At 48.0% G+C, this 26897-nt stretch overlaps 1 protein-coding gene across 1 annotated transcript in view; it reads right to left on the bottom strand.

The window, feature by feature from the left end:
* Positions 1-11588, bottom strand: part of LOC139756473 (uncharacterized) — a 136724-nt gene extending 125136 nt beyond the window's left edge. Inside the window, exon 1 of the mRNA XM_071675926.1 lies at positions 11240-11588. Within this exon, the coding sequence (XP_071532027.1) occupies positions 11240-11447 (208 nt within the window). The 5' untranslated portion in view covers positions 11448-11588. The remainder of the gene's footprint in view (positions 1-11239) is intronic.
* Between the last annotated feature and the right edge of the window lie 15309 nt (positions 11589-26897).

The following is a 26897-nucleotide window of genomic DNA, read 5'->3' on the forward strand; positions in this document are numbered from 1 at the left end:
TATATATATATATATATATATATATATATATATGCTCAATATACAGGATTGTAGCACATACCAGCGAACAGCAACGCCTCCAGCCATGGGGTCAAACAGACGTAGAGCTGTATATAATAACTGGGTTAATTTGTGGTATATACGATATGTGACAACAAAGGTTTGCAGGATAAACCATTTCTGTTGAACATGCAGTTCAAGTTCCGTACTAGCTAGATATATGCTTGTGTGCGACAGTAACCACCCACACACAGCGCCACCTGAACATTAGGATGGTCAACATGTGGAGAGGCAGGGCATCGTGTGGTACTGGTCTGAGCAAGAGCAGGTGATGAAGCAGAGAGACGGTGTTGACCAACGAGGCAAGCACATGGTGTTAGAAGTATGAGGCAACCACATGGTGTTAGAAGTATGAGGCAAGTACACGGTGTCAGAAGTATGAGGCATGAACATGGTGTTAGAAGTATGAGGCAAGTACATGGTGTTACAAGGCAAGTCAAGGCAATACACCTGCCAGGAGTACAGCTGTGTACTACCACCACCTCTCATGGTGTTAGTACTGAAGCGGTGCGGGATATGGACACCTGGAAACCAAGGAAATCCTGGAGTGTGTGCGTTCTGGAGGCAGAACGGGAGAAGCTTATCATGCTTGACGCTTGGAAAACCCAGGAAGGAACAACCCTCTCAGCCACCACGCTCACAACCAGCTCTCTCGTGGCACATACCACGCTCACAACCAGCTCTCTCGTGGCACATACCACGCTCACAACCAGCTCTCTCGTGGCACATACCACGCTCACAACCAGCTCTCTCGTGGCACAACAAGAGGAGGAAGACTCGTGGCACATACCACGCTCACAACCAGCTCTCTCGTGGCACATACCACGCTCACAACCAGCTCTCTCGTGGCACATACCACGCTCACAACCAGCTCTCTCGTGGCACAACAAGCGGGGGACGACTCGTGGCACATACCACGCTCACAACCAGCTCTCTCGTGGCACAACAAGCGGGGGACGACTCGTGGCACATACCACGCTCACAACCAGCTCTCTCGTGGCACAAGAGGGGGACGACTCGTGGCACATATCACCACCACACACAACAAACGGTGCAGTAAACACGAGAGACCAGTGCACACCCACGCGTTGCCTGAAGCCATGAGAAATCCTAACTATGGGATGTCAAGTGGTGATTATATACAAGATGATCCTCCATGACCATCTACAATATATAACCCCTCCTCCCCCCTAACAGCCAGGTTATGGCAACCTGTGGACCGCATCCTCTACCTGCTGGTCGATCAACGACCAAACTACCAGCTTGAACTCGACCAGAACTGTAGGTATACATGACCAACGATAATGACCACCATCATGTATGGTTGATATCCTCCCATGATGACCATCATGTATGGTTGATATCCTCCCATGATGACCTCCATCATGTATGGTTGATATCCTCTCATGATGACCTCCATCATGTATGGTTGATATCCTCCCATGATGACCACCATCATGTATGGTTGATATCCTCCATGATGACCACCATCATGTATGGTTGATATCCTCCCATGATGACCTCCATCATGTATGGTTGATATCCTCCCATGATGACCTCCATCATGTATGGTTGATATCCTCTCATGATGACCTCCATCATGTATGGTTGATATCCTCCCATGATGACCACCATCATGTATGGTTGATATCCTCCATGATGACCACCATCATGTATGGTTGATATCCTCCCATGATGACCTCCATCATGTATGGTTGATATCCTCTCATGATGACCTCCATCATGTATGGTTGATATCCTCCCATGATGACCACCATCATGTATGGTTGATATCCTCCCATGGTGACCACCATCATGTATGGTTGATATCCTCCCATGATGACCTCCATCATGTATGGTTGATATCCTCCCATGATGACCTCCATCATGTATGGTTGATATCCTCCCATGATGACCACCATCATGTATGGTTGATATCCTCCCATGATGACCTCCATCATGTATGGTTGATATCCTCCCATGATGACCTCCATCATGTATGGTTGATATCCTCTCATGATGACCTCCATCATGTATGGTTGATATCCTCCCATGATGACCACCATCATGTATGGTTGATATCCTCCCATGGTGACCACCATCATGTATGGTTGATATCCTCCCATGATGACCACCATCATGTATGGTTGATATCCTCCCATGATGACCACCATCATGTATGGTTGATATCCTCCCATGATGACCATCATCATGTATGGTTTATCTCTTCCCATGATGACCACCATCACGTATGGTTGATATCCTCCCATGATGACCACCATCATGTATGGTTGATATCCTCCCATGATGACCACCATCATGTATGGTTGATATCCTCCCATGATGACCTCCATCATGTATGGTTGATATCCTCCCATGATGACCTCCATCATGTATGGTTGATATCCTCCCATGATGACCCCCATCACGTATGGTTGATATCCTCCCATGATGACCACCATCATATATGGTTGATATCCTCCCATGATGACCACCATCATGTATGGTTGATATCCTCCCATGATGACCTCCATCATGTATGGTTATCCTCCCATGATGACCTCCATCATGTATGGTTGATATCCTCCCATGATGACCACCATCATGTATGGTTGATATCCTCCATGATGACCACCATCATGTATGGTTGATATCCTCCCATGATGACCACCATCATGTATGGTTGATATCCTCCCATGATGACCCCCATCACGTATGGTTGATATCCTCCCATGATGACCACCATCATGTATGGTTGATATCCTCCCATGGTGACCACCATCATGTATGGTTGATATCCTCCCATGATGACCTCCATCACGTATGGTTGATATCCTCCCATGGTGACCACCATCATGTATGGTTGATATCCTCCCATGATGACCACCATCATGTATGGTTGATATCCTCCCATGATGACCCCCATCATGTATGGTTGATATCCTCCCATGATGACCACCATCATGTATGGTTGATATCCTCCCATGATGACCACCATCATGTATGGTTGATATCCTCCCATGATGACCCCCATCATGTATGGCTGATATCCTCCCATGATGACCACCATCATGTATGGTTGATATCCTCCCATGATGACCCCCATCATGTATGGTTGATATCCTCCCATGATGACCTCCATCACGTATGGTTGATATCCTCCCATGATGACCCCCATCATGTATGGTTGATATCCTCCCATGATGACCACCATCATGTATGGTTGATATCCTCCCATGATGACCACCATCATGTATGGTTGATATCCTCCCATGATGACCACCATCATGTATGGTTGATATCCTCCCATGATGACCACCATCATGTATGGTTGATATCCTCCCATGATGACCACCATCATGTATGGTTGATATCCTCCCATGATGACCACCATCATGTATGGTTGATATCCTCCCATGATGACCTCCATCATGTATGGTTGATATCCTCCCATGATGACCCCCATCATGTATGGTTGATATCCTCCCATGATGACCTCCATCATGTATGGTTGATATCCTCCCATGATGACCACCATCATGTATGGTTGATATCCTCCCATGATGACCACCATCATGTATGGTTGATATCCTCCCATGGTGACCACCATCATGTATGGTTGATATCCTCCCATGGTGACCACCATCATGTATGGTTGATATCCTCCCATGATGACCGCCATCATGTATGGTTGATATCCTCCCATGGTGACCTCCATCATGTATGGTTGATATCCTCCCATGATGACCCCATCACGTATGGTTGATATCCTCCCATGATGACCTCCATCATGTATGGTTGATATCCTCCCATGGTGACCACCATCATGTATGGATGATATCCTCCCATGATGACCCCCATCACGTATGGTTGATATCCTCCCATGATGACCTCCATCATGTATGGTTGATATCCTCCCATGATGACCACCATCATGTATGGTTGATATCCTCCCATGATGACCATCATCATGTATGGTTGATATCCTCCCATGATGACCACCATCATGTATGGTTGATATCCTCCCATGATGACCTCCATCATGTATGGTTGATATCCTCCCATGATGACCTCCATCATGTATGGTTGATATCCTCCCATGATGACCTCCATCATGTATGGTTGATATCCTCCCATGATGACCTCCATCATGTATGGTTGATATCCTCCCATGATGACCTCCATCATGTATGGTTGATATCCTCCCATGATGACCTCCATCATGTATGGTTGATATCCTCCCATGACCACCATCATGTATGGTTGATATCCTCCCATGATGACCATCATGTATGGTTGATATCCTCCCATGATGACCACCATCATGAATGGTTGATATCCTCCCATGATGACCACCATCATGTATGGTTGATATCCTCCCATAATGATCACCATCATGTATGGTTGATATCCTCCCATGATGACCACCATCATGTATAGTTGATATCCTCCCATGATGACCTCCATCATGTATGGTTGATATCCTCCCATGGTGACCACCATCATGTATGGTTGATATCCTCCCATGATGACCTCCATCACGTATGGTTGATATCCTCCCATGATGACCACCATCATGTATGGTTGATATCCTCCCATGATGACCCCCATCACGTATGGTTGATATCCTCCCATGATGACCTCCATCATGTATGGTTGATATCCTCCCATGGTGACCACCATCATGTATGGATGACATCCTCCCATGATGACCCCCATCACGTATGGTTGATATCCTCCCATGATGACCTCCATCATGTATGGTTGATATCCTCCCATGATGACCTCCATCACGTATGGTTGATATCCTCCCATGATGACCACCATCATGTATGGTTTATATCCTCCCATGATGACCATCATCATGTATGGTTGATATCCTCCCATGATGACCTCCATCATGTATGGTGGATATAAATAGATTCCCTGAAATCAAGCAAGTTCTTACCAAGTTCAAGACCTACTGAGTCAACTGAGATTAAAGTCTGATATGATCCGGAAATTCTGACCCGATCTTATCGTTTGCCATCTTTTGTGTTACTCCTTTGCGAACAGCCTGTGTGACCATCCCAAGCCTCGCCCTACATAGCCACAGTAAGTGCACAACCGTTCTAAAATTAAAAACTTTTTGAAATATTTTTTTGCCTTGGATATCCATGATCCAGCTTTACCTAACCAAGATTGTAAGCTAACAGGCAATATTCCGTAAGACTGATTCCCTGACTACATCAACCAACAAACAACCACAGTCCAATTGAAATACGAAATCTGTGTAGGTCGATAATTGCAGTGAGTCTGCTGTGTGCGAGATTCTCCTGCAATATCTCACTGGAATGTCTTAACGCACTACAAAGATAAATCTACTTTTCCCAACAAATTAAGTTAGGCTGGGTTAAGATGAACTTTTATTTTAATAAAAATGTTGGACACAAAGGGCGCAAGAACGCCTCAATAAGCTATTAACTATTCTTTTACTTAACCATTACACTATACAAATTTCCTCAAATTTGTATGTCAATTTATTCTTACAAACCCGAAATTCACACAGAAAAATATGTTTAATGATTTCTGATCATACCAACAGCTCTGCCACGAAGAAAGAAACTACTTACCTGGCAAGTAACTTGTTTAAAGGCGCCGCATTAAAAAAGAAAAAAAAAAAACGACCAAATGGATTCGTTATAACAAGAACTCTCTTTTGCCTACAACGATTATCATGGAAAACGTTATAAATCATATTAGATTTATCAGATGGAAAAAAAAAAAAAACGCCCCCGCGTCGCTGAATTAGCAGCAGTTGTTGACACAGGAGCCGAGCCCGGGTGTCAGGTTGTCGTGTCATAATGATCACTCAGGATGCCACGATGATCAAATACCTTCATTCAAACTACAAGTATTCGCGTAGCTCCTTACGCAGTTTGAATCACAAGAGCGATGTATAGACTGAAATATATCATCATATCGACCTTGATCACGTTAATGACATTAAGAACATCTGGAGGTCATAGTTTGGGTAACTATCTCACTAATGATTAAATTTCAATTAATTTGTCTCATAATTCTTGAGTCTTACCAGCCAACCAGCCATGCCGGGCAATATCCACTACGCTACATAACTAACATTCGTTAACCATAAACACAGGTACACAACTAACACTAATCATAAAATAAACAGGCTTCATAACTAACATTCGTTAACCATAAAAAGCAGGCTACATAACTAACACTTGTTAACCATAAAAAACAAGCAGGCTACATAACTAACACTTGTTAACCATAAAAAACAAGCAGGCTACATAACTAACACTCAACCATAAAAACAAACAGGCTACTTTAACATTCGTTAATCATAAACAAACATAAGATACATAACTAACACTTGTTTACCATTTAAGGAAATCAAATCACATCAATACCGGCTGCAATTTATTGTGAAATCTTAACCAATATTAGAAAACTCTTCCAAAATGTGTGACAGAGATCAAGTACTGTAACGTTAACCGGATATAAGTGAGCGTATATTTACGAGGATTACCAAACTACAGCGATACCATCCAAACTGGGTCACTACTTACAAAGTATTGACCTAAGACCATAACATGTCTTACTTCATACCACCGACTACACAAAATATTCTGTAGAAACGTTCATTATTAATCTGTATTGCTGTATGTAGAAACGTGTAATATTAATGTGTATTGCTGTAATTAGAAACGTGTAATATTAATCTGTATTGGTGTAGATGTATCTGTGAGTCTCTCATGGTTACAATATACTTTTCTTACCAACTGAACACGTTCCCAGAACAGACACAAACCTTATTCCTCGAATTTTGATTTATCTCGATATCAAAAACTCTTGTCACAGTTTGCAACATCCTGCTCTGTCCCCAGGAAACTGGAGACAAACACCAAAGTTATACACGTCAATGGAGCTGATAGGCTTGACACAATTCGATGGCTATCAAAGGTTCCTTGACCTGTACTATCAGTGGAAAATCTCACCCAGGTTGTATACTCAGAATACAAGCCAGTTTCCTAGAACAACAACTAGAAATTAAAAACGAAAGAGAAACATTAAAACTACAATCATTTAGCAACTTAACTTGCCTTCCCATCCGCCTGTAGTTACGTGATCATACACGCCACAATCAACAAACGGGGCAATAATAACACAACCGTACGCAAATGTCTGTCTCGCATGAAAAACTGTGGCGGATATTTTAACGGCAGTGCGCAGGAGTGAGTGGGTGGCCCACTGCAACACTGTCAACAAACAGGACCCGCTGATTGGTTCCTGATCCATGGGTATGTCGCCTAACAACCATAAATGCTTGTTAAAATAGGCGCAATCTTATCAACAGACCATCCCGGCACTTTTCATCACATGTATCAGTAAATACGCTACACTTCAAGTTTCACTTTCCTTCAAGAGAGCTTCATCTAGGAGTCAGAACGCTATGTCGCTATATAACAGGACTGACCAAGTTCATGTATGGTAAACTGCGAACCAAACATGTGACGAACAGGGTCAGTGTCAATGACGTAACTATTCCAGAATCGTATAATTTTGTTTTTCTTTTATATATGTCAGGGGGAGAATTACATATGTCTTCAGTCAATACTGTCCCCAAAATAAGTCCTAATCAGTAAAAAAAAAAAAATACCCGGCGTTGATCCTTACGTCTGATAAAACCTTTGCTGTAACGCCTAATGAAAACTATATCTACTGATTCCAGAAAGTTTCGCATCCATGTAATATATATATATATATATATATATATATATATATATATATATATATATATATATATATATATATATATATATATCCCTGGGGATAGGGGAGAAAGAATACTTCCCACGTATTCCCTGCGTGTCGTAGAAGGCGACTAAAAGGGAAGGGAGCGGGAGGCTGGAAATCCTCCCCTCTCTTTTTTTCTTTTTTTTTTCCAAAAGAAGAAACAGAGAAGTGGGCCAGGTGAGGATATTCCCTCAAAGGCCCAGTCCTCACCCTCTGTTCTTAACGCTACCTCGCTAATGCGGGAAATGGTGATTAGTATAAAAATATATATATATATATATATATATATATCAAGGCATGTGAAGCGTCTGGGGTAAACCATGGAAAGCTGTGTAGGTATGTATATTTGCGTGTGTGGACGTGTGTATGTACATGTGTATGGGGGGGGGGGGGGTTGGGCCATTTCTTTCGTCTGTTTCCTTGCGCTACCTCGCAAACGCGGGAGACAGCGACAAAGTATAAAAAAAAAAAAAAAAAAAAAAAAATATATATATATATATATATATATATATATATATATATATATATATATAAAACTTCAATGAAAGTTTCTTCATACAAACTATAAATACATATATCCGTTCAAGTCAATAAGGTAAACGTATAAGGTAAACTACTTAGGTATTCTCGTCTGAAACTTCAAAAGAGCCACCATATATAGCAGAGGTCTGTAGCAAGGCTCATGCATGCATGCAGAATCAACTAACAAGACTTGCGAACTGCATGTAAACCAGCTCACACAACTCGAGTCTGCATTAGGACAGGGAAGAGCAGGGCGCTGAGCACCACCTACCTATCCGTGACTTGCCTCAATCTTTCCAGCTGGATTATCGGGTACGCTCATGGCCAGACAACGCTAATTCCCTAAACCGTTCTTACCAAAAGGACAGACGAAGTAGCCCAGATCTATGCATCAAAAGACTGTTTGATACACGAAATGACGTTGACATCTCTCACCTGAATGACTCGAAGTAAAAGACTATATATTCCCTCAATAACCAGTTACACTAGACTTACATAACTAGTTAAAAAAAAAACCACAATGTCCATGGTGCTTAACCAGATCAGTCTTCATGTTCATAAAAAAGGAAAACACAACCACCAGATGTCGCTACCGACCCGATTCATTACACAATAAGATATGAATGACAGTCGAAATGATGAAGGTAAAAATTTGTGGGTGAAGCAGCAGGAGGTGGGGTATGGGTGCCCCCTCCTCCGTCAGTGTGGTGGGAGGAATGCCACACCGGGGCCCGCCCAGGTGCTGGAAAACACGCCACACAGCATTCATTCATATGCCCTTGTATGAGAGCACCTTCAAATATCTTGGTCAGTATCATAAAAATTACGGTTATCACATACACAATCTGTTGAGAAACAGGACTGGTTCGCGTCATAACCGCATATCGCGAAAGAAAAGTCTCGTCAAATACTTTTAGAAGTGTGTTGGTCTGGGCATTTGAGTGAACGACTGAGTCGGCGTGCCTGCCCACCCTCTCTGGCCAACACTATTTTTGTCCAGCGTATTATATCAGGCTCTATCATTATCAACATCTGCCGGTCAAAATGGAATCTTTATAGAATTATAACAATCCTCTCAAGACTTATACATAATAGAAAGCATGGTAAGGAAGTGGAAGCAGAAATAGGTTGCTCCTGTGACAGCAACGCGTGAGGTGGACGGAAACAACAGGAACAAGGGGGGGGGGGGGATGCTGAACGTTTTCATGCCCATTTTTATATCGATTTTTTTTCAACATTCACAACAAAATTATGAGTTTTGTAATTACAGTCGGCGTAATCACCTGCTACTACAATGACCTACGTTCAAGGAACACACGGAACGCACCTACAGAGTAACAAGGGAAAAATACCAACAGTAGGAGGAAGTTGGAAAGGTGTGGCTGTAGCTCCAACGGGGAAGTTATCATCAGCGGGTGGAACACCGCCACCCCGGCCTCTACAAATACTTGTCCTTTTCCACATTTCCTCTCGTGGTGAGAACACATTGGAACTCGTGTGTTTTCTTCGTGTTAACATCCATTCAAATTTCAGGCCTGCATGTGTTAACATGAATTTCCACTTATCTTCGCACGAAATTCGAATGAATTGCTCAAATGTAAGAAGAAAAAAAAAGATTACGCATGAAGCAAGAACACAATGAACCCGATTTCCGAAGCAGGAAATGGTCATGACTGAATATAAAAAAAGTAGTAAATGTGGGATACTCCGTATCATAACTTAATGGAACATAAGAATGGAGGGAAACGAGCACAGTTGGAAGATCATCAATATTTCAAGACAACACTTTCAGAAAACACAAATAAATATCAGATGTTTAAACGACTGCTAGTACATCATTCATTAAACCTTACGTAATTTCTGTGGCTATGATGGAAGATGACTAACTCTACCGTCGTTTAGGAATATGTTATTACACTTACTGACTACATCAAGTCATCGTTAGTGAAATAGTTAAATCACGAAGGCTAAAGTTGAGACAAAGATGAGAGGATGGTCGTGGTCTGGTGCTCTGGCCGTCCGTTGACATGAGAAGCAGTGGTAGGTAGCCACACCGTCGCCTGGCTACACCACCACCACCACTACTCCATCATACTTCAACTACAACTTCTATTATGGTTTACCTTACACTACTTAGCCTCCTGGCCAGTCACCTCGTCCACTCAAATAAATATTAGCATTATGATAATACTTCACCTATGGCCACTGAAGTATGAAGAAGGAACTTGTATGCTATCTTTTTTTTTTTTTAAAGGCAGGTCTATCAGTCAGTTATCTAATCTAATGAATTAAAACAAAGAGCTTAAGTAACTGATAACATGCTGCTATCAGCAGCTATCATTAACATACTTCTCACAATCGGGATTCTTTCACCATTGAGTATATAAGAGTAACATCAGGGCTGCATTAATACAAAGTTTCAATATAATCATTTCAACCCCAGATGACAGAGGCACCAGGTACCTGCTTCAAGGAGACACCGCTCACCTACTTAATTATTCTGCAACAAACACATGAATGTTCCCACAGCCCTCATCCTCCACACTTAACGTGGTTTATATCAAACTAAAGATATCACTAACATCCACAAAGTATATATATATATATATATATATATATATATATATATATAAAGGGATTTGGTCCATATTCGACATCCGTAGAGAGCATGTGCTTCATGCAGTACTGCAGTGTTCACCTCCGGCGCTACACATGTACTGTCTGCACAAACACCAATGTTGTCCCTAAGCTAAGCTGTAGTTCTTCCCTTCCCCAAGCAGTAGTTCTTCCCTTCCCCCGAGCAAACAAGCCAACCCTGGAGGGAGGCGAGGTGAGTGTGGGTGTTGGACGTTACCTTGTGAGTACCTGGCGACGGTGCGGAACACGCCGGAGAGTTGCTGAGAGCATACATGGGTCATGATTCTGACAAGCTGCTCCGACTGCTCCATCAGCTGCTGCGTCTCCTTCCACACCTTCTCCACGCTGCTTCTGGGAGTGATCTTGGCAATATCATGGTGTTCTGGTTCGCACAAATCCACAATGGCACCGGTCGCACCGCACATCCTGACTAGCCTAGGCCTATTTTTTAAAATGCTAATCAGGATTCATAGTTGCACATCAAAATTACGCTTAACCAATCACATAGTTCGCAGATTTCAATCCTTTCTACAGCACATAAAACAGACTTTTCTTTAAAATGGCTAGACCAGGTGTGCCGTTACGGTAAACACTGTGAACCAAATGCACAGAAAATCACTTTCCGGCAGACTTTCACAACTTAAAACTTCGCTGTTATCACTTAAAAGTTATTTTCAGTACACGTATATGTATCCCGTAATCGTTTGCGCACTATATTCACAATCTTATACGTATGCTCCAAATTCATTAGTTGTACGGTAAACCAGCAGCAGAGGGACGAGACGCGCGCAGCGTGTACACTCGACCACAGCTCAACACCATCTGCCGCCCCGGCCACGGAACCGCTGCCAGGCCGCGCACCCAGGCCACTACGCCAGCCTTCGTGGGCCGCTAATTCATCCACGGAACACATCGATATTTTTTTTAAGATGTTCCCTTTGATATTTACAACGTGTCGTGTTCATTCATATTTTGGTATCGATTTGCTCCATGTAAGGTGAGCTCCATCATTTAAAGGGCCGTACAACAACAGTTCACCTTTCATGTCGTATAAATCAAAATGACTGGTGAGTACAATGGCTGCACTTCATGCGAAAACCCAACTTCAATTTATTGCGATACATATTTGACTGAAACAGATGCACCGTGACCTATTAATGGCACATTTCGTCATATCCTAAAATAGCTGATATTACGCGATACCAAGAGAAAGGCGGCAGAGAGGAACTTACATGGCTATGTGGCCACCAGTCATCATGGTGGGAGGAGCAGGATGTTTGGACAGTGATAAGTAATAGATGGAAGTATTGCCGCTCCACCTACCTACCTATTCATACATACATACATACCTACCTACCTACCTACAGCCGGGTCCCCGCCGCCGTCACAACACCAAAATCCGGACACGTAACCAAGTCCAGAGGCGACCACTGTATAATCCAACTTTACGTTACATTTCCAGCCTATGTTACCATGGTGGCCACATGAGCAGGGAGGAAGCTACCACGAAAATTCACATCAAATCATTTTTTTTATTTGAAAACTAAATTTTAAGTATTTCTTCCCCTCGTACATAGTAAGATATACATGTGCCACAGAGGTGTGTGAGAGCCACTAACACCATACATAAGGTGTACCAACCATACACCCAGACACTGTTATGCTCCTAATGATAATATTGGAGAAGGATATTATCCATCAGTCATGTGTACAATATTTGAGAGGGATATTATCCATCAGTCATGTGTACAATATTTGAGAGGGATATTATCCATCAGTCATGTGTACAATATTTGAGAGGGATATTATCCATCAGTCATGTGTACAATATTTGAGAGGGATATTATCCATCAGTCATGTGTACAATATTTGAGAGGGATATTATCCATCAGTCATGTGTACAATATCTTCACCTGACATCATGGTATTATCCATCAGTCATGTGTACAATATCTTCACCTGACATCATGGTATTATCCATCAGTCATGTGTACAATATCTTCACGTGACATCATGGTAAAATTAATCAACATAATTGTATAATGACGTGATATAATATCCACACATTACTGCAATGCATCACATGACTGACGAAACAACAACATTACTTGTCATGTTAGTGGAGGTCGAGGATGACATGATAGTGGAGGTCGAGGATGACATGATAGTGGAGGTCGAGGATGACATGATAGTGGAGGTCGAGGATGACATGATAGTGGAGGTCGAGGATGACATGATAGTGGAGGTCGAGGATGACATGATAGTGGAGGTCGAGGATGACATGATAGTGGAGGTCGAGGATGACATGATAGTGGAGGTCGAGGATGGCATGATAGTGGAGGTCGAGGATGACATGATAGTGGAGGTCGAGGATGACATGATAGTGGAGGTCGAGGATGACATGATAGTGGAGATCGAGGATGACATGATAGTGGAGATCGAGGATGACATGATAGTGGAGATCGAGGATGACATGATAGTGGAGGTCGAGGATGGCATGATAGTGGAGGTCGAGGATGACATGATAGTGGAGGTCGAGGATGACATGATAGTGGAGGTCGAGGATGACATGATAGTGGAGATCGAGGATGACATGATAGTGGAGGTCGAGGCCCTTCAGAGCGAGGTAGCGTCAGGAACTGATGACAAAAATTCCTCATTCGTTCACCTCGACCGTCCAGCTGGTGTGTATATACACCCAGACTCCAGCCCCGTGTCCACAACCGAGCCCCGTGTCCACAACCGAGCCCCGTGTCCACAACCGCAGCCCCGTGTCCACAACCGCAGCCCCGTGTCCACAACCGAGCCCCGTGTCCACAACCGCAGCCCCGTGTCCACAACCGAGCCCCGTGTCCACAACCGAGCCCCGTGTCCACAACCGAGCCCCGTGTCCACAACCGCAGCCCCGTGTCCACAACCGCAGCCCCGTGTCCACAACCGCAGCCCCATGTCCACAACCGAGCCCCGTGTCCACAACCGCAGCCCCGTGTCCACAACCGCAGCCCCGTGTCCACAACCGCAGCCCCATGTCCACAACCGAGCCCCGTGTCCACAACCGCAGCCCCGTGTCCACAACCGCAGCCCCGTGTCCACAACCGCAGCCCCATGTCCACAACCGAGCCCCGTGTCCACAACCGCAGCCCCGTGTCCACAACCGCAGCCCCGTGTCCACAACCGCAGCCCCATGTCCACAACCGAGCCCCGTGTCCACAACCGCAGCCTCGTGTCCACAACCGAACCCCGTGTCCACAACCGCAGCCCCGTGTCCACAACCGAGCCCCGTGTCCACAACCGCAGCCCCGTGTCCACAACCGAACCCCGTACGCCTTTCCCGGGTTTCCTTCATCACTTTCCCGGGTTACCCCATCACTTTCCTGGGTTTCCTCCATCAATTTCCTGGGTTTCCTCCATCAATTTCCTGGGTTTCCTCCATCAATTTCCTGGGTTTCCTCCATCACTTTCCCGGGTTTCCTCCATCACTTTCCTGGATGTCCTCCATCACTTTCCCGGGTTTCCTCCATCACTTTCCCGGGTTTCCTCCATCACTTTCCTGGATGTCCTCCATCACTTTCCCGGGTTTCCTCCATCACTTTCCCGGGTTTCCTCCATCACTTTCCCGGGTTTCCTCCATCACTTTCCTGGATGTCCTCCATCACTTTCCCGGGTTTCCTCCATCACTTTCCCGGGTTTCCTCCATCACTTTCCCGGGTTTCCCCCATCACTTTCCTGGGTTTCCTCCATCACTTTCCCGGGTTTCCTCCATCACTTTCCTGGATGTCCTCCATCACTTTCCCGGGTTTCCTCCATCACTTTTCTGGGTTTCCTATATCACTTTCCCGGGTTTCCTCCATCACTTTCCCGGGTTTCCTCCATCACTTTCCCGGGTTTCCTCCATCACTTTCCCGGGTTTCCTCCATCACTTTTCTTGGTTTCCTATATCACTTTCCCGGGTTTCCTCCATCACTTTCCCGGGTTTCCTCCATCACTTTTCTGGGTTTCCTATATCACTTTCCCGGGCTTCCTCCATCACTTTCCCGGGTTTCCTCCATCACTTTCCCGGGTTTCCTCCATCACTTTTCTGGGTTTCCTATATCACTTTCCCGGGTTTCCTCCATCACTTTCCCGGGTTTCCTCCATCACTTTCCCGGGTTTCCTCCATCACTTTTCTGGGTTTCCTATATCACTTTCCCGGGTTTCCTCCATCACTTTCCCGGGTTTCTGTCACTTTACATGTTCTTATTTAGCTCACTAAGAAGACGTCGTGCAAGTCTCCTCTCCAGTCGCCTCGTCACACTTGTATCAAGCATAAGACTTTCTCCACCTCTTCTCTCTCCACCACACCACTGTCCATGACTCTCTTCGTGTGCTACGTCGACCCAACACTCTACCTCTGTCACTCTATCATCTAATACATTCAACAGTCCTTCAACATTTCCCCCTTTATACCCTTCATCGATATTTCTATTTGTTATCTCGCTTTCCGCCCGGTATTAACCTCCTTCTCCCGGTATTAACCTCCTTCCAAAACATCTTACTTTTTTCCCCGAAAGTTCACTGATTATTTCTCATCCCAACTCTCGTTTGCCCTCTTTTTCAACCCCTTCACCTTCTTGACCTCTTGTGCTTTCTCTTATACTTTTCCCAATCATTTGCACTCCTTCCCTCTAAGTACCGGCCAAACGCCTCTTCTTTCTCTTTCATTGACATTTTCACTTCTTACCAATCTGCCTGCCTCTAACCTCTCGCATGACACATATCTCGCACATGGCATCACTGCTTCCCTAAATACCTCTCATTCATCACCAACTCCTCTAGTTTCATTTACTCTCACCTTCTGGTATTCTACACTCAATCTCTTCTGGCATTTCTTCACACAAGTCCCCTTTCCAAACTCACTTACTCTCACCACTCTCTACTCGCCGATACTATTTCCTATTTTCCAAAACCTGTACAAATCTTCACCTTTGCCTCCACAAGATGGTGATCAGGCATCCCACAAGCTGTTCCTTTCAGTACATTAACACATAAATGTCTCTCTTTTACACGCCTATCAATCCCCGCTGACCATCTCTCCTACTTACATACGTCTACCTGAACATCTAAATCTTCAAACTAACATAGACAAACTGATGGATCTGACACACAGGTGACCAGTGAATCTTGATATCGTAAACTGCAAAGGTTCTCATTTCAATTGCAAAATCGAGAAGGCAAACTACAGTAGAATTTCTGGTGAACTGCAGAAGGTAATGAGGAAATAGACGGGTGTGATAACACTGTGTGAAAAAGTTGTCTTTTTGTTCCTGGGTAAAGTGTTCATCTTTAATCTATTATGACTAAAAAGTATAGAAAATAGCTATTATTCCCATGAGACTTTGCTGTTGTGATCAGGAAAGTGATATATTGAAATTTACCTAGTTTTCAGAAAATTCCAAATAAATTCAGTGCTGAGTCGCTTATGTCGAACTTTCTAGAAGTTTCCAGTAATATAAACGGTAGTGAGAGGAGGAGGAAGAGGTTGTACGTCCAGATTATAACTTCAGAGTTGCAGCTGAGGAGAGAAACCCACACTACCTCAGTCATCAAGACCTTAACCACTTGATCAGAGATCTTGCTCTCACACACTCTAATGCTGAGCTTTTGAGGTCCAGGCTCAAGCTGTGCAACTTGTTGGATGAAAGTGTGCACATCGCACATCAGAGGGAACGTCACCCAGGTGTTCCCGGATTCTTCACACGTCAAGATGAGTTCTGCATCTGCCACAGTGTAACCCCGTCCGTGTGAGGCAATCAGAACCGCCTGTAACACGAACGAGTGGCGCCTCTTTGTTGACATGTTATCCAGGAGCCTCAAAGCCGTGCTGCTCCATAACGGGAACAAGTACCAGTCTCTTCCCCTGGCTCACTCAGTGTACTTCACAGACGAATGGATCCGTGGTAGCAGTGCTACTCCTTCCTTAGCTCTTGTCCTCTCACTAACCCCTGACTTTACTCCCAAGACGTTTCCAAACCATTCTTCCCCTTTACCCTTGAGCTTCGTTTCACTCAGAACCAAAACATCCAGGTTCCTTTCCTCAAACATACTACCTATCTCTCCTTTTTTCTCATTTTGGTTATTTCCACACACATTTAGAGATCCCAATCTGAGCCTTCGAAGACTCCTTCTTCTGTTTCCCTTTTAGAAATTGAAATACAAGGAGGAGGAGGAAGGGGGGGGGGGGGGGGGTGTCCAGTTCCCAGCACCTGCCCTCTTTTATCGCCTTCTACGACACGCGGGGAATACGTGGGAAGTATTTTTTCTACCCTACTCAAAATCTAAGAGATAGAACAGTCGAAGAAGCCAAGCAGGAATTACTCATCCTCCTCGAAGGCTCAGGTTGGGGTGTCTAAATGTGTGTAGATTGAACCAAGATGAGAAAAGAAGGGAGAGATAGGTACTATGTTTGAGGAAAGAAACCTCTATCATCTAAGAAGAATGGTTTGGAAATGTCTGACAATTAAAGTCAAGGGTTGGTGAGAGGATAAAAACTATGGAAGGAGTAGCACTACTCCTGAAGCGGGAGTTGTGAGAGTGTGTGATAGAATGTAAGGAAGTAAATTCTAGGCTGATTTGGATAAAACTGAAAGTGGATGGTGAGGGATGAATGATTATTGGTGCTTATGCACCTGGTCATGAGAAGAAAGATCATGAGGGGCAAGTGTTTTGGGAGCAGCTGAGTGAGTGTCAGCAGCTTTGATGCACGAGACTGGGTTATAGTGATGGGTATTTGAATGCGAAGGTGAGTAATGTGGCAGTTGAAGGTTTGGTGCACATGGGATATTCAGTGTTGTGAATGGAAATGGTGAGGAGCTTGTGGATTTGTGTGCTGAAAAAAACTGGTGATATGGAATAGCTGGTTTAAAAAGAGAGATATATATAAGTATACATATGTAGGTAGGAGAGATGGTCAAAGGGCGTTACTATATTACGTGTTAATTGATAGACGTGTAAAAGAGAGACTTTTGATATTAATGTGCTGAGAGGGGCAGCTGGAGAGATGTCTGATCATTATCTTGTGGAGGCGAAGGTGAAAATTTGTAGAGGTTTTCAAAAAAGAAGAGAGAACGACGGAAAGAAGAGAGTAAGTGGTTTGAAAGGAGACACATGTAAAGAAATACCCGGAGAGATTGAGTGTAGAATGGCTAAAGGTGAGAACAAATGAAATGAGGGGAGTGGGGGAGGAATGGAATGTATTTAGGGAAGCAGTGATGGCATGTGCAAGAGATGTATGTGGCATAAGATAGGTGTGAGGTGCGCAGATTAGGAAGGGTAGTGAGTGGTGGGATGAAGAAGTAAAGGTGCCAGTGAAGGAGAAAAGAGAGGCGTTTACACGATACTTACAAGGAAGAAGTGTAAATGACTGGGAGATGTATAAGAGAAAGCTGCATGTCAAGAGGAAGATGCAAGAGTTGAAAAAGAGGACAAAGGAGAGTTAAGTGGATGGGAGATAATCTCAGTGGGTGGGGGTAGCTTCAGTGGATGGTAGGTAGTGTCAGTGGGTAGGGGTAGCCTCAGTGGATGGTAGGTAGTGTCAGTGGGTAGGGGTAGCCTCAGTGGATGGTAGGTAGTATCAGTGGGTGGGTGGGAGATGGTCAGCAGTAGACGACCTCTGACCATCACTTCTCGTTTGGTTGTCATACTTGGTAGTGTGGTCACCTGACTACCACTACCACACAGTGGCCTCCGGCAGCCCTCACCAGCGCTACGACCTTCAGTCATGGTGTGTGTGTGTGTGTGTGTGTGTGTGTGTGTGTGTATTACCACTGTGAGTACGGAAGACCGTCAAGGTAGCTGCCTCCTCGAGACTTGTCTCGCCAGGCGTGTGTTTGTTGTACCTGGTGTGGGGAGGACAGTACCTGGCAGGTATGACCTGGCCAGACGGTACCTGGTGTGGGGAGGACAGTACCTGGCAGGTATGACCTGGCCAGACGGTACCTGGTGTGGGGAGGACAGTACCTGGCAGGTATGACCTGGCCAGACGGTACCTGGTGTGGGGAGGACAGTACCTGGCAGGTATGACCTGGCCAGACGGTACCTGGTGTGGGGAGGACAGTACCTGGCAGGTATGACCTGGCCAGAGGCGGGTCTGCAGGCAGCTGGGGTGCCGGTCATGTGACCAACAGTGAGGAGAACATGACAAGACTAGCCTCTGTTGGCGCTCCCTCCCTCACCTGGGAAATACACCGCCCAGGTGGGGGGGGGGGGGTCCTGCTACCCCTCCTGCTCAGCTGGTGACATGACTACTTCAGGTCAAATCCTTGATACCTTCTGTCACGTGACCACAGGTCATGAAGCAGTGGGTGAAACAGGGCGAGGCATGGCTCTGGACCCACTCTGCAGGGCGAGGCATGGCTCTGGACCCACTCTGCAGGGCGAGGCATGGCTCTGGACCCATTTGCAGGGCGAGGCATGGCTCTGAACCCACTCTGCAGGGCGAGGCATGGCTCTGGACCCACTCTGCAGGGCGAGGCATGGCTCTGGACCCACTCTGCAGGGCGAGGCATGGCTCTGGACCCACTCTGCAGGGCGAGGCATGGCTCTGGACCCATTTGCAGGGCGAGGCATGGCTCTGAGTCCGTCTGCAGGGCGAGGCATGGCTCTGAACCCACTCTGCAGGGCGAGGCATGGCTCTGGACCCACTCTGCAGGGCGAGGCATGGCTCTGGACCCACTCTGCAGGGCGAGGCATGGCTCTGGACCCATTTGCAGGGCGAGGCATGGCTCTGAACCCATCTGCAGGGCGAGGCATGCCTCTGGACCCACTCTGCAGGGCGAGGCATGGCTCTGGACTCACTCTGCAGGGCGAGACATGGCTCTGGACCCATTTGCAGGGCGAGGCATGGCTGTGAACCCACTCTGCAGGGCGAGGCATGGCTCTGGACCCATCTGCAGGGCGAGGCATGGCTCTGGACCCACTCTGCAGGGCGAGGCATGGCTCTGGACCCACTCTGCAGGGCGAAGCATGACTCTGGACCCACTCTGCAGGGCGAGGCATGGCTCTGGACCCATCTGCAGGGCGAGGCATGGCTCTGGACCCACTCTGCAGGGCGAGGCATGGCTCTGGACCCATCTGCAGGGCGAGGCATGGCTCTGGACCCACTCTGCAGGGCGAGGCATGGCTCTGGACCCACCCTGCAGGGCGAGGCATGGCCCTGGACCCACTCTGCAGGGCGAGGCATGGCCCTGGACCCATCTGCAGGGCGAGGCATGGCTCTGGACTCCCTCTGCAAGGCGAGGCATGGCCCTGGACCCATCTGCAGGGCGAGGCATGGCTCTGGACTCACTCTGCAGGGCGAGGCATGGCTCTGGACCCATCTGCAGGGCGAGGCATGGCTCTGGACCCACTCTGCAGGGCGAGGCATGGCTCTGGACCCACTCTGCAGGGCGAGGCATGGCTCTGGACCCGTCTGCAGGGCGAGGCATGGCTCTGGACCCACTCTGCAGGGCGAGGCATGGCTCTGGACCCACTCTGCAGGGCGAGGCATGGCTCTGGACCCATCTGCAGGGCGAGGCATGGTTCTGAACCCACTCTGCAGGGCGAGGCATGGCTCTGGACCCACTCTGCAGGGCGAGGCATGGCTCTGGACCCACTCTGCAGGGAGAAGCATGGCTCTGGACTCACTCTGCAGGGCGAGGCATGGCTGTGAACCCACTCTGCAGGGCGAGGCATGGTTCTGGAGCCATCTGCAGGGCGAGGCATGGCTTTGGACCCATCTGCAGGGCGAGGCATGGCCCTGGACCCACTCTGCAGGGCGAGGTATGGCCCTGGACCCATCTGCAGGGCGAGGCATGGCTCTGAACCCACTCTGCAGGGCGAGGCATGGCTCTGGACCCACTCTGCAGGGCGAAGCATGGCTCTGAACCCACTCTGCAGGGCGAGGCATGGCTGTGAACCCACTCTGCAGTGCGAAGCATGGCTCTGGACTCATCTGCAGGGCGAGGCATGGCTCTGAGTCCGTCTGCAGGGCGAGGCATGGCTCTGGACCCATCTGCAGGGCGAGGCATGGCTCTGAACCCACTCTGCAGGGCGAGGCATGGCTCTGAACTCACTCTGCAGTGCGAAGCATGGCTCTGGACTCATCTGCAGGGCGAGGCATGGCTCTGAGTCCATCTGCAGGGCGAGGCATGGCTTTGGACCCATCTGCAGGGCGAGGCATAGCTCTGGACCCATCTGCAGGGGCAAGGCATGGCTCTGAGTCCATCTGCAGGGCGAGGCATGGCTTTGGACCCATCTGCAGGGCGAGGCATAGCTCTGAACCCATCTGCTGAGCGAGGCATGGCTCTGAACCCATCTGCAGGGGCGAGGCATGGCTCTGGTCCATCTGCAGGGGCGAGGCATGGCTCTGAACCCATCTGCAGGGCGAGGCATGGCTCTGAACCCATCTGCAGGGGCGAGGCATGGCTCTGGCCCATCTGCAGGGACGAGGCATGGCTCTGGACCCATCTGCAGGGCGAGGCATGGCTCTGGAGCCATCTGCAGGGCGAGGCATGGCTCTGGACCCACTCTGCAGGGCGAGGCATGACTCTGAACCCACTCTGCAGGGCGAGGTATGGCTCTGGACCCACTCTGCAGGGCGAGGCATGGCTCTGGACCCACTCTGCAGGGCGAGGCATGACTCTGAACCCACTCTGCAGGGCGAGGTATGGCTCTGGACCCACTCTGCAGGGCGAGGCATGGCTCTGGACCCACTCTGCAGGGCGAGGCATGGCTCTGGACCCACTCTGACGCGAGGCAGGACTAGAGTGGGTCGGATGTTGGGTCAGGTGGCTGGCTCTGCGCAAGCTGGCTGGAGGCCTGACTCTCGTGGTGATGCTGGCATCTTCAGGAGGTTCAGGAAGGTCGTGACGTCAGTGTTGGTGATGCTAAAGAAGGGCGTGAAGCCGTAGTAGTAGTAGGCAGGGAGGGAGGGAGGGATGTGCTCAGGCATCACGCTAACAAGATGATGCTCCGCAGCTGTCCACTCTACCACACCCGCAGTACTGAATGGATCGCACTGGGATATAGCAACGGTAGGTCCTACATAGCAATGGTAGCTCCTACATAGGAACCGTAGGCCCTACATATCAATGGTAGCTCCTACATAGCAACGGTAGGCCCTACATATCAATGGTAGCTCCTACATAGCAACGGTAGGCCCTACATAGCAACGGTAGGCCCTACATAGCAATGGTAGGTCCTACATACCAACGGTCGGCCCTACATAGCAACGGTAGGCCCTACATAGCAACGGTAGGCCCTCCGTAGCAACGATAGGGCCAACACACCAACGGTTGGCCATGGCAAACAATACCAGACATCACATAAAAACGGTAGGGTCCACATAGTAACGGGTGTGCCACACATAGTAACGGGTGTGCCACACATAGTAACGGGTGTGCCCCACATAGTAACGGGTGTGCCACACATAGTAACGGGTGTGCCCCACATAGTAACGGGTGTGCCACACATAGTAACGGGTGTGCCACACATAGTAACGGGTGTGCCACACATAGTAACGGGTGTGCCACACATAGTAACGGGTGTGCCCCACATAGTAACGGGTGTGCCACACATAGTAACGGGTGTGCCACACATAGTAACGGGTGTGCCACACATAGTAACGGGTGTGCCCCACATAGTAACGGGTGTGCCACACATAGTAACGGGTGTGCCACACATAGTAACGGGTGTGCCCCACATAGTAACGGGTGTGCCACACATAGTAACGGGTGTGCCACACATAGTAACGGGTGTGCCACACATAGTAACGGGTGTGCCACACATAGTAACGGGTGTGCCCCACATAGTAACGGGTGTGCCACACATAGTAACGGGTGTGCCACACATAGTAACGGGTGTGCCACACATAGTAACGGGTGTGCCACACATAGTAACGGGTGTGCCACACATAGTAACGGGTGTGCCCCACATAGTAACGGGTGTGCCACACATAGTAACGGGTGTGCCACACATAGTAACGGGTGTGCCACACATAGTAACGGGTGTGCCACACATAGTAACGGGTGTGCCACACATAGAAACGATAAGCCTTATACATAACCGTTTGATCCCTCTTAACAACGGTAGGCGCTACGCACAAACGGTAGACCCCACTAAACATTAGGACCCCGTATGCTAACAACAGAAGGACCCACACAACAACGGTAGGCACAACATACCAACAGTAGGTCCTGGTGAACAAATGCATCATGAGGGTACCACTGGAAGTACTGGTCATGACAGCATCATGAGGGTACCACTGGAAGTACTGGTCATGCCAGCATCATGAGGGTACCACTGGAAGTACTGGTCATGACAGCATCATGAGGGTACCACTGGAAGTACTGGTCATGACAGCATCATGAGGGTACCACTGGAAGTACTGGTCATGCCAGCATCATGAGGGTACCACTGGAAGTACTGGTCATGACAGCATCATGAGGGTACCACTGGAAGTACTGGTCATGACAGCATCATGAGGGCACCACTGGAAGTACTGGTCATGCCAGCATCATGAGGGTACCACTGGAAGTACTGGTCATGCCAGCATCATGAGGGTACCACTGGAAGTACTGGTCATGACAGCATCATGAGGGCACCACTGGAAGTACTGGTCATGCCAGCATCATGAGAGCACCACTGGAAGTACTGGTCATGACAGCATCATGAGGGTACCACTGGAAGTACTGGTCATGCCAGCATCATGAGGGCACCACTGGAAGTACTGGTCATGCCAGCATCATGAGGGTACCACTGGAAGTACTGGTCATGCCAGCATCATGAGGGTACCACTGGAAGTACTGGTCATGACAGCATCATGAGGGCACCACTGGAAGTACTGGTCATGCCAGCATCATGAGGGTACCACTGGAAGTACTGGTCATGCCAGCATCATGAGGGCACCACTGGAAGTACTGGTCATGACAGCATCATGTGGGTACCACTGGAAGTACTGGTCATGACAGCATCATGAGGGCACCACTGGAAGTACTGGTCATGCCAGCATCATGAGGGCACCACTGGAAGTACTGGTCATGCCAGCATCATGAGGGCACCACTGGAAGTACTGGTCATGACAGCATCATGAGGGCACCACTGGAAGTACTGGTCATGCCAGCATCATGAGGGTACCACTGGAAGTACTGGTCATGACAGCATCATGAGGGTACCACTGGAAGTACTGGTCATGCCAGCATCATGAGGGTACCACTGGAAGTACTGGTCATGACAGCATCATGAGGGTACCACTGGAAGTACTGGTCATGACAGCATCATGTGGGTACCACTGGAAGTACTGGTCATGCCAGCATCATGAGGGTACCACTGGAAGTACTGGTCATGACAGCATCATGAGGGTACCACTGGAAGTACTGGTCATGCCAGCATCATGACGGCACCACTGGAAGTACTGGTCATGACAGCATCATGAGGGCACCACTGGAAGTACTGGTCATGACAGCATCATGAGGGTACCACTGGAAGTACTGGTCATGCCAGCATCATGAGGGCACCACTGGAAGTACTGGTCATGACAGCATCATGAGGGCACCACTGGAAGTACTGGTCATGACAGCATCATGAGGGTACCACTGGAAGTACTGGTCATGACAGCATCATGAGGGTACCACTGGAAGTACTGGTCATGCCAGCATCATGAGGGTACCACTGGAAGTACTGGTCATGACAGCATCATGAGGGCACCACTGGAAGTACTGGTCATGACAGCATCATGAGGGTACCACTGGAAGTACTGGTCATGCCAGCATCATGAGGGTACCACTGGAAGTACTGGTCATGCCAGCATCATGAGGGTACCACTGGAAGTACTGGTCATGCCAGCATCATGAGGGCACCACTGGAAGTACTGGTCATGACAGCATCATGAGGGTACCACTGGAAGTACTGGTCATGCCAGCATCATGAGGGTACCACTGGAAGTACTGGTCATGACAGCATCATGAGGGTACCACTGGAAGTACTGGTCATGCCAGCATCATGAGGGCACCACTGGAAGTACTGGTCATGCCAGCATCATGAGGGTACCACTGGAAGTACTGGTCATGACAGCATCATGAGGGTACCACTGGAAGTACTGGTCATGACAGCATCATGAGGGTACCACTGGAAGTACTGGTCATGACAGCATCATGAGGGTACCACTGGAAGTACTGGTCATGCCAGCATCATGAGGGCACCACTGGAAGTACTGGTCATGCCAGCATCATGAGGGCACCACTGGAAGTACTGGTCATGCCAGCATCATGAGGGTACCACTGGAAGTACTGGTCATGCCAGCATCATGAGGGCACCACTGGAAGTACTGGTCATGACAGCATCATGAGGGTACCACTGGAAGTACTGGTCATGCCAGCATCATGAGGGTACCACTGGAAGTACTGGTCATGCCAGCATCATGAGGGCACCACTGGAAGTACTGGTCATGCCAGCATCATGAGGGTACCACTGGAAGTACTGGTCATGACAGCATCATGAGGGCACCACTGGAAGTACTGGTCATGCCAGCATCATGAGGGCACCACTGGAAGTACTGGTCATGCCAGCATCATGAGGGCACCACTGGAAGTACTGGTCATGCCAGCATCATGAGGGTACCACTGGAAGTACTGGTCATGCCAGCATCATGAGGGCACCACTGGAAGTACTGGTCATGACAGCATCATGAGGGTACCACTGGAAGTACTGGTCATGCCAGCATCATGAGGGCACCACTGGAAGTACTGGTCATGCCAGCATCATGAGGGTACCACTGGAAGTACTGGTCATGACAGCATCATGAGGGCACCACTGGAAGTACTGGTCATGCCAGCATCATGAGGGTACCACTGGAAGTACTGGTCATGCCAGCATCATGAGGGCACCACTGGAAGTACTGGTCATGCCAGCATCATGAGGGTACCACTGGAAGTACTGGTCATGCCAGCATCATGAGGGCACCACTGGAAGTACTGGTCATGCCAGCATCATGAGGGTACCACTGGAAGTACTGGTCATGCCAGCATCATGAGGGTACCACTGGAAGTACTGGTCATGCCAGCATCATGAGGGTACCACTGGAAGTACTGGTCATGCCAGCATCATGAGGGTACCACTGGAAGTACTGGTCATGCCAGCATCATGAGGGTACCACTGGAAGTACTGGTCATGACAGCATCATGAGGGCACCACTGGAAGTACTGGTCATGACAGCATCATGAGGGTACCACTGGAAGTACTGGTCATGCCAGCATCATGAGGGTACCACTGGAAGTACTGGTCATGACAGCATCATGAGGGTACCACTGGAAGTACTGGTCATGACAGCATCATGAGGGTACCACTGGAAGTACTGGTCATGCCAGCATCATGAGGGTACCACTGGAAGTACTGGTCATGCCAGCATCATGAGGGCACCACTGGAAGTACTGGTCATGACAGCATCATGAGGGTACCACTGGAAGTACTGGTCATGACAGCATCATGAGGGTACCACTGGAAGTACTGGTCATGACAGCATCATGAGGGCACCACTGGAAGTACTGGTCATGACAGCATCATGAGGGTACCACTGGAAGTACTGGTCATGACAGCATCATGAGGGTACCACTGGAAGTACTGGTCATGACAGCATCATGAGGGTACCACTGGAAGTACTGGTCATGACAGCATCATGAGGGTACCACTGGAAGTACTGGTCATGACAGCATCATGAGGGTACCACTGGAAGTACTGGTCATGACAGCATCATGAGGGCACCACTGGAAGTACTGGTCATGACAGCATCATGAGGGTACCACTGGAAGTACTGGTCATGCCAGCATCATGAGGGCACCACTGGAAGTACTGGTCATGACAGCATC

This window comes from Panulirus ornatus, chromosome 22 (genome assembly GCF_036320965.1).
Source record: "Panulirus ornatus isolate Po-2019 chromosome 22, ASM3632096v1, whole genome shotgun sequence".
NCBI classification, from domain to species: domain Eukaryota; kingdom Metazoa; phylum Arthropoda; class Malacostraca; order Decapoda; family Palinuridae; genus Panulirus; species Panulirus ornatus.